This window comes from Manacus vitellinus, unplaced genomic scaffold (genome assembly GCF_001715985.3).
Source record: "Manacus vitellinus isolate BGI_N305 unplaced genomic scaffold, ASM171598v3 scaffold_21_pilon, whole genome shotgun sequence".
Lineage (NCBI taxonomy): Eukaryota > Metazoa > Chordata > Aves > Passeriformes > Pipridae > Manacus > Manacus vitellinus.
The window spans coordinates 3,970,460-3,984,028 of record NW_021939546.1 but is presented as its reverse complement, the minus strand read 5'-3'; the positions used below and the strand labels follow the sequence as shown (position 1 = coordinate 3,984,028).

The following is a 13,569-nucleotide window of genomic DNA, read 5'->3' as shown; positions in this document are numbered from 1 at the left end:
TGGATATTAATGGATGGATGTCTGAGGAACTAATGAATCTATTCAGAGTGATATGTTTTGGGGTGTGCTCTGATGTGGATTATTCTGCTTTCTATTCCACCAGCGTTTCACTGCTCCATACCCATATAAACTGTGATGCTGAACTGCATTAGGGGACTTATTCTTTTATTGTACTGTTTGGGAAGCAGGGGAAAATTATTGTTGAATGAATATTGTGTATATTTAGTATGGTTTAATTCTATTCCTTCATATGTTCTAAAGGATTTGCATTTCTTGATGAATCCAGGCCACAGCAGTTTAATGTTTGTCTCCTTCTCCTCCCTCTTTCCCGTGGCCTGGATTCAAGAGAGTAATGAGTGAGGTCTGGTTGTCCAGTGGATGGTCAGGAAATCAAGTTTACCAGTAACTTATTTTCAGAATGTTTATAACATTGATTCTGCTCACTGTAGAAAATGTTTGAACTGCTGCTTTTCGTTGTTTACCCAGATTTAATAGATGTGGGTTTGTTTTCAGTCTGTCCGAGCTCAGAAAATGAGCAGTACTGCAAGGGACCAAATTCATTTTGCTGCAGAAAATGAAACCACAGAATTTTCCTGTTTATTGAGAAAGCAGAAAACGCCCTCTGTATTTTTGCTTTTTCCCTCTCGAGTGCAAACTCCCTCCTGCAGATCAGTCAGTGGGGAAACAACCCAGACCTTTTCCATTTTTGGGATCCATCTCTCAGGTGGTTTAAAAGTTTATGGTTTGGTGGAATCCATTCCCAGAAGTGTCTGTTGCCACCTCCCTTGGAAATAATAGTCAGTCAGGAGAAAAGCAGAGGTCCCCCTTGGAATGAGCCTCTCTACCCCCTCTCTGCATGAGGAGGGCACCCAGAGAGGCCCAGAAGCTGATCCCTCAGGATGTGAGAGGATTCTCAGGGCAGCTCTGGAAGGGATGGCTTTATTTTCCATTTTAATGGTGTAAAGAAAGCTCGACGAGGAGGTCTTCCATCAGTGGAAATGTTTTTCTAGTGGTTTTTAATAGAAGGAAAATAGCAACTTTCATGATTTTTCTGGAAGACTTGAAGGATGAAAGAATTATAATGAAAGTTTTCTTTCATTTTAAATCAGAGTTGAAATTTTTTTTATTTAGCCACTGAGATGTGTGATTAAATCACAATTTACTTCTATTTACTTTTAAACTTCTGTTAAAAATAGTTTTTAATTGATAAGTTCCCAGCTTTCATATTTCAAAGCAAATGCAATTCTTCAGCCATCTGAAGAAGTGTATCCTGATTTTTTTTTAATCTAAGCTGGAGAAGAATTTGCTTGAATGACAGAGGGGAAAAATAGCTATTTTTTGTATCTTTGTAGATTATCATTGATCAGAACTCAATAAGCACCACATCATTCAGGTGCTATCAGTGGTAGCACAATGTTGGAGTTTTGGAAAGTCTGACCCCCATGTTGGGAAAATTTCCAGTGATGGTAGAGAAATAGAGGGACAGATAACAGAAAATCAAGATGGGACAAAAAAAGCACAGATGCCCTCCAAAATCCTGAAAACAGGAGTAAAATAACCAGGGGCAAAAAGGACAAGGAAGAAATATTTATAACAGGAGAGAAAAGGGAAAGATAATAATATTTAGGAAACATTAAATGTGTGTTATGGCCATTTAGATTAAAAAAGAAACCATTTAATTACTGGTTAATATTGTGCATATATCTGTTGACTTAACATAAGCCAGGCCCATCCTAGAGAGGTCTGGGACCCTCAGGTGGAGCTGAGTGAGGGGGACAAGGAATCACAACTTCACCTTTGCCATCAGGGAATGTTTTCTGCAGAAAATAAAAGCATCGAATTTGTATTGGTGACAAATACTTTGTAAAAAAAGCCTTTGCTGCTTGAATGAGCAGCAAGAAAGTTCTAACTCACTGGTAATGGCAGACTGCACATTGAAATGTGGGATTTCAACCAAATTTGTTTCTCTGAGTCATGTTAAATGAATTTTCTCTTTTCTCTCATCATTCATTATTCTCATGATTTCTCTCCTATGCCTTTCAAGCCCTCCTGCTTGCAGAGGGTCCCCCAGCAATGTGGTCACATATTAATGAAATACTGGGGGAATTAGGAGGATTTCTGTTGTAGCAATAGCGCGGTGCAGTTTATTTAACTGGGTTAGTGACTGAACTGAAGCTGAGGAGGGGTTGTTTGGTGACTAAAGGCTGCCCTACATTTGTGCAACAGACCCCGTCGCAGCAGAGCAGCATCCTGGACAACGGGCAGGACGAGGTGTCCGTGGGCAGCCAGTGGAACCCGTACCCGCTGGGGCGGCGGGACGTGCCCCCCGACACTGTCACCAAGAAGGTAAGGAAGGGATCCTGGAGTGGATCCTGCTCCCAGCACCTCTCCAAGGAGGAGAGGAGGTGTATGAGGACACCCCTGGTTTTGTTTCAAGGCTTAAAGCAATAACTGTTGGGAATTCAGGGCATGTTTTGCCCGTTTTTGTGTGGTTTGTGTGGTTCCATCTCTGGTGTGTGCAGTGGGCACAGAGGGCTGGGCAGGTGCATTCCTGTCCTTTGGCCTGCAGAGTCTCATCAAATGTTTCATTTCAATGACAATCATAACAAAATGAGTCTAATTTCTGGTACCTTGTGGTGGATGTTGAATTCCAGTAATTGGAGCTGAGCTGGTCATGGGCAAACATTGGCTGCTCCCTCCCAGCCCCAGCTTGGCTCATCCACTCAGGAACTGCTGGGTTTGGCTGCTCTAATTGCAAAGCTGGAGAATGGAGGGTCCTGACAAACTCGGCTGTGTTTGGAGTCGGTGTTGGGAGGTGGAGCTGCACATGGGATAATTACAGTGGTCGTTGTCTACATAGAGATCCAACCAGCTCATCCCTGGAGTGAAGTCCTAGGGGTGAATAACACCAGTGAAAGTCATGGTGTGTACACTGATAACTGCTGTGTGATTAACTCTCAGCTGATGAGGAAGGACCTCCTTTCACAGCTTTTATCCAAGGCAGTGGCAGAAGCAGCAACCCTTGGCTTCACAGAGAGGTGCAACCACAGGTCCATGTGTACAGGAGGATTGCTGGAAGATGGGAGATGGAAATTGCACCTCCCAGGCCCAAGAGGAGGAGGAAGAGGAGGAGGAGGGGGGGGGCCCCGACGGGGTGTGGTGGAATTGGCTCTGACAGCCAAGTTATTTATCATCTGATATGCAAGAAATGAGGATGAGAAATGTAAGACAAGCCATTTCTTGTCTTCACTGGCATTTTGGGATAAAATCTGTGTAGGTCCATTCCCAGTCGGACTCTGTTGTTGTCTTACATTTGTGCACCATCAGTGCACAGTCAGTGCTGTAACAGTTCACCATCAACAGAGCACCATCAGGACTGTAATAAATTCGACTGCAGATTCTCTTTTGTTCTGAATATTTCAGTATCTGGCTGCTCCCATGGGATAAGTACAAACATTGCTTCACTCAGCAGATCTGTCATTACACCCACTGCCAGCTACTCCAACTGTACCGTAAATATTGGACACCGAGCTGAAAATAATTAACTTTTGTGCTGGATGATAAGTAAAGAATACAGATGAAATTGGGGAAGCAGTCTGCATAATAGAGATCTTTTCTGCAGAAGAAATAATTTCCATTTCCATGAGAAGCAGCTTATCCCCCTCCAGAAGAGCCATGGTGTGAATCCACAAGCAGGAGTGATAGCAATCTCCTCAAAGTCTATTAACAGCAGAGAGAAAATGAATTCTGAGAGCTGTTTACTCACCTTCCTCAGGAGGGATTTGTAATGTGCTGGTGTGACAACACTCATCTCTCCAAGCAAAGTCACCTCCAATGTCTTGGTTTTCCAGCATCTGGGGATTAAAATCCAGCAACTATTTGAAGTCGTTCAGAAACTCTTCTATAGAATTGAAGTTCAACATAGCAAACAATTAAATGTGCAAATAGAAATTGTAATATTTTTTGGTTTTCCACTAACTGGGCTCCTGCAGAGCTGAGTCACTGTGTGGTAGAGCTGTGCTTGGGAAATCGTGGTAAGAAGAGTTGAGAGTTGTTTTTCCAAGGGGAAGGGTGTGTATGGCAGATGGATGGACTGTGTACTTATGCTGATGTAGAATCATGGGATCATTTAGCTTAGAAAAGATCTCCAAGATCATTGAGTCCAGTCATTAACTGGTATCTATCTAACTGTATATAGACACTAATACACATTCCCAAATTTCCCCCACACAGACCTACTCTGTGTGTAGTGATGGCTGTTTCTGTCAGTGAGCTGGGAATGCTGCACAGGCATCACTACTTCATTAGCTGGGCTGTGGGTGGTTGTTTCCATCCTTCTTGCTGTTCATAATGCAGATTAAATGCCCATTTTACCTCCAGTCCATAATTTATGGGCTAGTTCTCCTATGGCAAAATTGGATATTTTAATCTCGCAATTGAATAATCCACTGATTTATTAAAAGACCGTTAAAAGCCTGCAGTATTTAGGCTTCCTGGAAAATGACTTTTACTGTTGTGTCCACAAGACAGAAACACAAGACAGGAGCCATCCTTCCTTGGCTGGTATTAGCAAAAGACCAAGTTGTTGTAAATGCAGTATTTAACTTTTCTCTACCAAATATTGGAGCTTCAAACCAGCAGATGTTGTCACAGAAATGTTATCACAGAAATTTGATGGGTTTCATTTGGTAAAAGCCACGTTTGGTCACAGGACAAGGCACAGGTTTTAAATGCTGGTGCTCTCCATACCCAGAGCATAACCCTGGTCAGTGTCTGTGTCTGTGTTACAGATCTTATTCCAAATTATCCTCAGATAAACCAAACATTCCAGTATCTTCATAGTGGGCTGTGATAAATTATTCACCCTCCTTTGATTTATTAAATGTTTTCAGTTCACAAAACACCCTGAGCAGAAATGTGGATGTGACATGAGGAGAAAAATACTTTATGTTTATCAAATGTCTGATTCTCCCCAAACTTCCCAGGTCCCCGGTGCCATAGGCATGTCCCTGCTGCTTTTAATCCTGGTTTTCCCAGCTGTGCTCCAAAGGCAAACCTCTGCTGGGGCTCAGGTTTGCTTGGCCCCAACTGTGAGTTTAATAATCATTTCCTTTCAGCCTCCCGCCTTTGTGGCTTAACGGGTTGCATTGCCCACAGGCAGGTAGCCACATCCAGACCCTCATGGGATCCCAGAGCCTGCAGCACCGGAGCCGGGAGCAGCCCTACGAGGGGAGCATGAACAAGGTCACCATCCAGCAGTACCAGCCACCCCTGCCCATCCAGATCCCGGCAGCCCAGAGCTCCCGAGCCCCGCAGACTGGGCGGTGCCTCATCCAGACCAAGGGCCAGCGGAGCACCGACGCCTACCAGGAGCAGGTGAGAGGGGCTGCACTGCAGCTTCAGGACAGAGATGTTCCTGTGTTTTCCAAGGTGTCCATGGGACAAGGGAGCCTTGGGCAGGAATGGGGCAGCTGAGCTGGGCAGCCCAGGGAGCTCTGGTTGATCTGGGAGAGCACTGGTTGTACTGGGGGAACTCTGGATGGACTGGGGGAGCTCTGGTTGGGCTGAAGGCAGGCTGGATCCATACCCTTCCCCAGCACCAGCCATCAATACCCATTTTCTCTTGGGCTGATCAAGTAACACCATCTGCCATTGAAGTCCCTGAGCAGAACTGGCATCACAGGGTCACACTGAATTAATTTGCAGCTTCTGCCTGTTCCCCAGTAACTCAGTTCAGTGTCAACAGGGCAGGTTATTTTATAATATGCTAATCTGCTCAGATCTGCCTCGTGAAAGGCCATCTGCAGCCCCAGTGCCCCCAGCACTGGGAATTTCCTTCATTAAGTGGTCCTGTCCTCATTATATTTGGCCTTAATGACTGAAATACCTGTTTGGGGCCCCTGACTTTGCTGAACGAGGTGCAGAACAATCAGTAAACCTTTCTCTTGTGTAAAGTGCTGGTCAAGCCACGTGAGCAGCTCCCTGTATTACATCCCTGATGTTCAGAACCAGTTGCTGGTGTGGCTCGAGGATGTGCTAAGCCCAGCGCAGTGCACAGTCATTAAGCTTCTCTGAAGTAATTTTTATTTTATATTCAATGACCCAATGCTATTTAGAGTCATCCTGACTAAAAGAGAAGGTTCAGCACTGTCTCCTGGGGTAGAAGTGGGTGGTGTTCAGTGCAGGTTGTGGGCCTGTGCCCTGACCTGGCAATGCTCTGAAGATCCCTGAGCTTTGAGTATTTATCCCTTGCTTTGTCTGAGGGGTGCTGCACATGTGACTCCTTCTGGAAAAATAAAATTGCACAGATTAAGCCTCACTGATAGGTTTATCCCAACATTTAAGTGAAAAATTTGGCCAATGTGAACATCTCACAGGTCTAAAGGGTTTTTTTCCTCCTTGAAAACGAAACTTTAAAATCCATGCAAAAATCTATGAACGATAGGGAATATTATGGTATCACTGTGTGCTGAAATCATGCCAGTACTTCCAGTTCATAGCAATGTTTCATGGACTTTCCCCACGTTGTGCAGTGCAGGGCTCATCTCATCCCGCTGATGGTGAACGGGATGTGTGGGAAGAAGGATGCTGTGGTTTAGGAAGGGTTTAATGTTGGCATCCACTTACCCTGCCCTGTCTTTCTAACCTAGTTTTGTGTGAGGATAGAGAAGAATCCTGGCCTGGGGTTTAGTATCAGTGGTGGAATAAGTGGACAAGGAAATCCATTCAAACCTTCCGATAAGGTACGTTGGGAATTTCTCTCTACCTGGTCCTTATTTTAGAGTGGAGACGTGGAGAACATGAGTGAGATGTTTATGGAGATGTGGAGAATATGAGTGAGATGTTTATGTCCTGTTGTGATTATTGAAAGACTTTTCCCCACACTTGGCTTTTTTTTGCTTTATTTTGTTTTGGGTTTTTTTGTGTGTTGTTTGCTTTCTTTTCCCAATTAATGAAAATGAGAGAATCAAACATCAATCCCATGGGTGTCTGCCCCATATTCCATATCTAAGAACTTTTCAGGCTGTTTTTTGGAAAATTGTCTCTCTCACTTTTAAGAGTCACTTTTGGCCCTGATTTAAACTTTTAACTAAATTAACACCAAACCAGTGTACCAGTAGCTGGAATGCCAGGATTTGTAGCTGCTGTGTCAGATAAAACCAGCCTGGCCTGTAAACTGGAGATCACTGGATCCTTACAGACCCCATGGCACCAGTTATCTTCTGCACTGGGAATTAAGAATGTCTCCATGAGGAACACGGTGGTCAGGGAGACTCAGGATTCATTCTGGGAATTGCAAGTCTGAGATAGGTCTCTGTGTGATAAAAGGAAGCCTAGAAAAACTCCACCACCTGGTGATTCCCAGCTCCAGGGGCTGTAGGATTAGGAAATGGACTCTTAGACCTGTGAATTTGTCTGTTTGGTGCAATAAAACTGAGTGGAGTTTGTTGGAAAATGAGCACTTTGGGCACCTCTCTGTTGAACACGTTCCTAGAGTTGATGTCCTTTGATAATCCTGGATTCTGTTTGCAGAGACAGTCAGAACTTCTATAAGTGTGGAGAATGTTTTGCAAATGATGAAGTTTTTTAAAACTCTCTTTTCATCTCTTTTCAAAACTTTGAGATCTGCCTGCAAATTAAAGAAATCAATTCCCCACCTTTCTGAATTACAACAGAAAACTGACTGGGAATGTAAAATAGGCTTGGAAATACCAACCTGACACAGTCTGAATTCCTGGTCAAAGGAAGGTGTCCTTGCCCATTGCAGGGGGTGGAACAAGAGGGCTTTTAAGATCCCTCCCAACCCAAACCAGTCTGGGATTCTGGAATTGATAATCCCTGTTTTGAACTTCCAGAGTAGTTCCATGTAATGTACATAAAACTCAGGAATTTTAACTACTGTCCTTTAAAACGTTCTCATTTTGGGTGTCCTTGGAGACTTCACTCTGGAATTACACTTTATAACATCAGGGCCTGGTTTTGCACAGTTGAAGGTGGGATGGTAGAATTAAGCTGGAGTTTCCTGGCTGTCACTTGGCTGAAGTGACTGAAGGAGGGTCCCTGTTCCACTCTGAATGTGTCTGGAGCAGGGCAGGAACAGCTGGAGATAGAACTGGTTTTCCCACTCACAGGAATGCAACTTAGGGAGTGATGGGAGGGGAATTAATAGTTAAAGGGTTTTTCTGTATTGTTACTCTGAACCATCACTTCCCACACTGTGATACCAGATTTGTCATATTTTAAATGAAATGCTGATGTCACTGGGATGAGAGGACAGGAGAAGACATGGAGAAGCCACCGTTCCTTTGGCACAGCAGAACCCTGCCACAAGTTCATGGCACAGGGATAAGGTTTCAGCAGCCCATGGCTCTGCTCCCAAGGAGCTCGTGTTTCATACTGGGAATACAGGGCAGGGCCTTGCTCAGGAGACTGTAAAATCCCTCAGGGATGCACATGATGGTGGTGCCAAGCAGGGATTTCCCTGGTGTCCCTGGGAGCAATGGGAATGTTCATATTTAGTCTTGGATTCCCGTTGGAGCAGGGAGAGCACAGAACTGAGGGGCCAGGGCTGATGAGCTGTGTGGGAGTTTAATGTGCTCATCAGCTGGAACCAAGCTTTGATTTGGGGGTTTATTAACAGATTTTACTGAAATTCTGAAAACAAATCTACAACTATCCTTTATTTTTAATAACCTTTCCTCTTTTAAAGCCTTTTCACTGCTCAGACACCGGATTAAAGGTCTGCCCCACAGCCTGTGGAACTGAAGATCTCAAGGGCTGAATAATCAACTGCTTTCTAGACATTTTTTAAGCTTTTTTCTTTCCTGTGTAGATTATGGTACAGATTATTCTAATAAATTAATGCTTGCTCCATTTTAATTACCCTCCTGATAACCCTGCCACTCTATTCATATTGGACAATATTTTGTGAGGTGGAATCTTAGTTAAAAATGACCCACTATTATATTTATTGGGTGAAGTAGCTGACGCTGCTGGAAACCCAACCTAGTGTTTGATTACAAACAGATTAAAATGGAGTTTGGTGTTTAACCCAAGTCTATAAAGCCCCCAGATCCCAGTTAGGGACGCACCTGTATTTTGGGCTGTAGGTCTCGGAGATGGCATCCTAACCTGTGTTACTTTGACTTATAGGGTATCTTTGTTACTAGGGTTCAGCCTGACGGCCCCGCGTCCAGCCTGCTCCAGCCCGGGGACAAGATCCTGCAGGTACAGGGGGAGAGACTGCTGGGGGGCTGAGGGCAGCTCAGAAATGCAGTGGTGCTGGTGCAGGCCTGAAGTTGTGTCAGGGCAAGTTCAGGTTGGATCTCAGGAAAAGGTTCTTCCCCCAGAGGGTGGTTGGGCACTGAACAGGCTCCCCAGGGCAGTGGGCACAGCACCAAGGCTGACAGAGCTCAAGGAGTGTTCACATGATCCTCTGGAGCACGTGGTGTGAGTCTTGGGGACGGTCCTGTGCAGGGCTGAGGGTTGGACTCAATGGTCCTCATTGGTCCCTTCCAACTCAGGATATTCTGTGATTCTGTGAGTTAACTGACAGTTCTGTTATTATATAAACTATTATATATAGTTTAATGTTGATTTATAGCAGAGTTACTTGCAGAACTTTTTGTCCAGGTGGCCAAGAAGGCCAGTGACACCTGGTTTGTATCAAAAGTAGTGTGGCCACAGCCCCAGAGCACTGATGTCCCCCTGCACTGGGCACTGCTGAGGTACCTCCAGTCCTGGGGTCAGTTCTGGGCCCCTCAGACAAGAGACACATTGAGGGACTGGGGCATGTCCAGAGAAGGAAATGGAGCTGGGGAAGGGTCTGGAGCATCAGGAGCAGCTGAGGGAGCTGGGGGGGCTCAGCCTGGGAAGGAGGCTCAGGGGGGACCTGGAGCAGGTGTGGCCATGGGGCCTGATCCCCTTCCTGAACTGTGTCCATTATCCTGGAGAATGGTGGATCTTCTACTTGGGCCTATTAAGCACAGTCAGTGAACTGTGGGTAATTATGTTTAACATTTGACTTTTGAAATAATTTTGGAACAGACAAGAGAGAGATTGTTATAGTGAGATTTAATTGACAGAACAGCTTATAAATACTTCCCTCTTTATCTCTGTATCCAAACGGAGCCCATCCTGCCCATGCATGCAGCACGGCACCTGGAATATGGAAACCTTACATCCCAGAGTTATGCTTCCTCAGGAAACACACAAACTATCCCAAAGTTACAGGATCATTTCAGTTGGAATGAAGTATTCACTGGAGCCTCCAGTCCAGCCCCTCCTCGAAGTCAACGGAGGGCGAGAGAAACGTGTGCTCGGTGTTTGTGGGATCCTCATGTGTCCATTATTTATTTTAGCTTTTCATTTCCATCCACCCCTTTGTTCCCCCAAAATGAAGCCACTATAGAGCTTTTTCCTGTGTTTGTCCCTGTTGCAGGCCAATGGACACAGCTTTGTACATATGGAACATGAGAAGGCTGTGCTTCTACTGAAGAGTTTCCAGAACACAGTAGACCTTGTTATTCAACGTGAGCTTACTGTCTAAATATTTTTTTATAAATAGTAAATATGTCTAGCCAGATCTAATGTTCAAACAGATTTATACATAGGAAACCAATTTTTTGCCAATTGCTGGACCAATGGCAAACAGTAGTGCCAAATGTATAATACTCTATGTTAGTACCAATCATCGGGAAAAATATATTAACTATATAAATATATTGTTCATGTGGCTCCGTATTAGTTTTACTTGTCAGCCTCTGGCTGTGCATTGGTGCGTTTTTTTAATCAAGTTACTTCTTAAAGTCGATTTCATATGATTTCAGAACACAGAAGCACATACAAATCCTTTAGGAATTCTGCTGTCCATCAGAAACACTGCCTCAGAGTTGTATATGCCTTTATAAAGATGAACTATATTAACCTGTACTTCCCATGAAATATTTCTATCATGTCACATACAAAAGTATAGAGAAAAAAATATTTTCATAAACACCTCAAAGAAAGTATATATTAAATTAAATTTAATAATGTTCATTTATTTTCAATGCAAAGATATTCTATGCCTTATGAAAATACCTGTACATATGCCGTGTGTATAGTTGGCTCCGTAGGGATCAGGAACAATTCATATACAGGGTGAGAGACTTCTGAAATTGAACTCTGGGACCTCGGTACAAAAACCCACATGGAAATGGGTGAACTTCCTTTGGAATGGGTTAAAACTTCTTTAGGATGTGTTAACTTCCTTTGGAATGGACCAGGTTGGATGGACCTTGGAGTGACCTGGTCTAGTGGAAGGTGTCTCTGCCCATGGCAGGGGATGGAATGGGATGAGCTCTAAGGTCCCTTCCAAGCCAAACCATTCTATGATTCTATGATTCTGACTTCCTTTGGAATGGGTTAATCCCTTTGGTTTGGCACTTCCCATGGATTCCATGTGCACACACTACAGGAGAACCCCGAGGACAGGCAGGTTTGGCGCACAGATGGAGGAAGGTTGTGATGGTGGCAGTAAAACTTCTTTTGTTGCTGCTAATTTTATTATTTCACTTTTTTAATTTCCAATTCGAGGCCCTTTACTCACATCCCCCATTCCCGTGGACATTGTTGTGTATCTTCACTGGCTCCAGGCTGGGCCGGGCCCTGCTTGGGACATTCCCATCGGGGAGGATTTATGTGATCCTTGATTTGATCAGGAGTCCTTTACAGGGAATGGGAGCAGGTTTGAGAGCTGACACATCCCAGGGAGCAGCAGGTGACACTGAGTGACACCAAGCCAGCCTGGGAGGAGCGTTCCCAGCTCAGGGCACAGTGTGACAACCTCTCAGGTCCAAGTCCTGGTGCTGCTCCCAACGAAGAGAGTCCTGACAGCTGCTGGTGGTTCAGGGCTCCAGCATGGTTATACCTGATAGCAAGATGGAAAAACACAGGGAAACCTCCCTTCAGGTATTTTCAGGGGATCCCATTTCCCTGAGAAAGGGCCAAGGGAGAGCTGGCACCGGGCTTGTCTGTGGCCGGGCTCATTCCCACCCAAAAATCCCACGTCCAAGGGTGCAGTCACAGCCCACAGACACAGCCAGGAATATTCCACTTCGCTGCCTCCAAGAGCCACTAGGAATTCCTAAACCTTCCCTCCCTGGCTGTGGGACCTTTTGGAGCTTTGCTGGGAGCAGAGGGACAGAGCTAAGCCCTGGAGAGCTGAGGAGTCCCCCTACACAGGGGGTCCTGCACAGGGCGATGGTGGGGGAGGAAAAAGAAAGCAAAAAAGCTGCTTTCAGAATGTTTTTTTTAAATTTTTTGAGGAAAAAGCCCAGCCCAGACCCCAGGAAGCCTCTAAGACCCCCCTTTTCCCAGTGCCAGCTCACAGTTCATATCCAGGTGATGACAAACTACGGGAGTTATCAGCCAGGTGTTCCAACAGCAACAATTTAACATCTTCAAATCTTGCTTTTCGAGACATTTTATAACACATCCACGTCTGCATCTGTGTTTGGTGGCAGTGCCAGCCCCTGGGAGGGGACAGGAGATGCCAACTGGGGTGGCTGTGCCCAGCCAGTGGCTCTGAGCAGGGACCAGGCAGGACAATACTGGGGGTGAATGGGGCAGCTGAGAGCAGAGCCAAGGAAATCCAAGGAAAATCCAAGAAAAAAGGAGTATGGGATGTCCAGGATGTTGGTTTGCTGCTGTTAGTGAGCACTTGGAGTGTAAAGATGTTGGTTAAAGCCCCTTCCAGTGCCTAAAGGGACTCCAAGAGAGCTGGAGAGGGACTTTGGACAAGAGCCTGGAGGGACGGGACAAGGGGGAATCACTTCCCACTGCCAGAGGGCAGGGTTAGATGGGATGTTGGGGAGAAATTCCTGGCTCCGAGGGTGGTGAGGCCCTGGCACAGGTTACCCAGACAAGCTGTGGCTGCCCCATCCCTGGGAGTGTCCAAGGCCAGGTTGGACAGGGCTTGGAGCAACCTGGTCTAGTGGAAGGTGTCCCTGCCCATGGCAGAGAGTAGGACTGGATGAGCTTTAAGGTCTCTTCCAACCCAAACCAATCTGGGATTCTGTGAAACCTCTCTGCTGTAATATAGCATTAATTACCTTACGCAATCAAAAATGCTTATTTATAGATGTGTATATATCTGATAGGGAGATTTGCAACAGGAAATGCAAACCCTGCATTAAATTACAAAGGCACACATTTGGATCAGCTGAGACAAGCCACGGTGTCAGACCGGGGTCTGTACAGGATCAGTGGGGATCAAGGTGGTTATTCCTGGGAATTGTCTGTGGCAGGAGAAGGGCCGGAGCCAGGGCTGTGCTGCCCAGTCCAGCTCAGGACACGGGGGGGGAGGTGTTCCATGTCCCCCCCGCCAGGCAGACCCTGTCCAACAGGATCAGGGTTGGACATGGGTCACACACAGGCACAGGAGGTGACAGGGCTGTGGAGTCACCACCCACCTTGGCAGGATTTGGCCATAAACACACAAGAACTTCCACCTCAACACGAGGTAGAACTTCTTTCCATGGAGGGTGGCAGAGCCTGGAATAGCTGCCCAGGGAGGGCATCCCAAAT

The 13,569-nt window shown here is 45.6% G+C and overlaps 1 protein-coding gene across 2 annotated transcripts in view; it reads left to right on the top strand.

Annotated features, from left to right (window-relative positions):
- LRRC7 (leucine rich repeat containing 7) overlaps positions 1-12,974 on the top strand; it is a 150,639-nt gene extending 137,665 nt beyond the window's left edge. For both annotated transcript variants that reach the window (XM_029959686.1, XM_029959685.1), the window contains 5 exons: positions 2,227-2,346; positions 5,158-5,376; positions 6,651-6,743; positions 9,154-9,228; positions 10,442-12,974. In XM_029959686.1, coding sequence (XP_029815546.1) covers positions 2,227-2,346; positions 5,158-5,376; positions 6,651-6,743; positions 9,154-9,228; positions 10,442-10,549 — 615 coding nt within the window. In that variant the 3' untranslated portion in view covers positions 10,550-12,974. The remainder of the gene's footprint in view (positions 1-2,226; positions 2,347-5,157; positions 5,377-6,650; positions 6,744-9,153; positions 9,229-10,441) is intronic.
- The last annotated feature ends 595 nt before the right edge of the window (positions 12,975-13,569 follow it).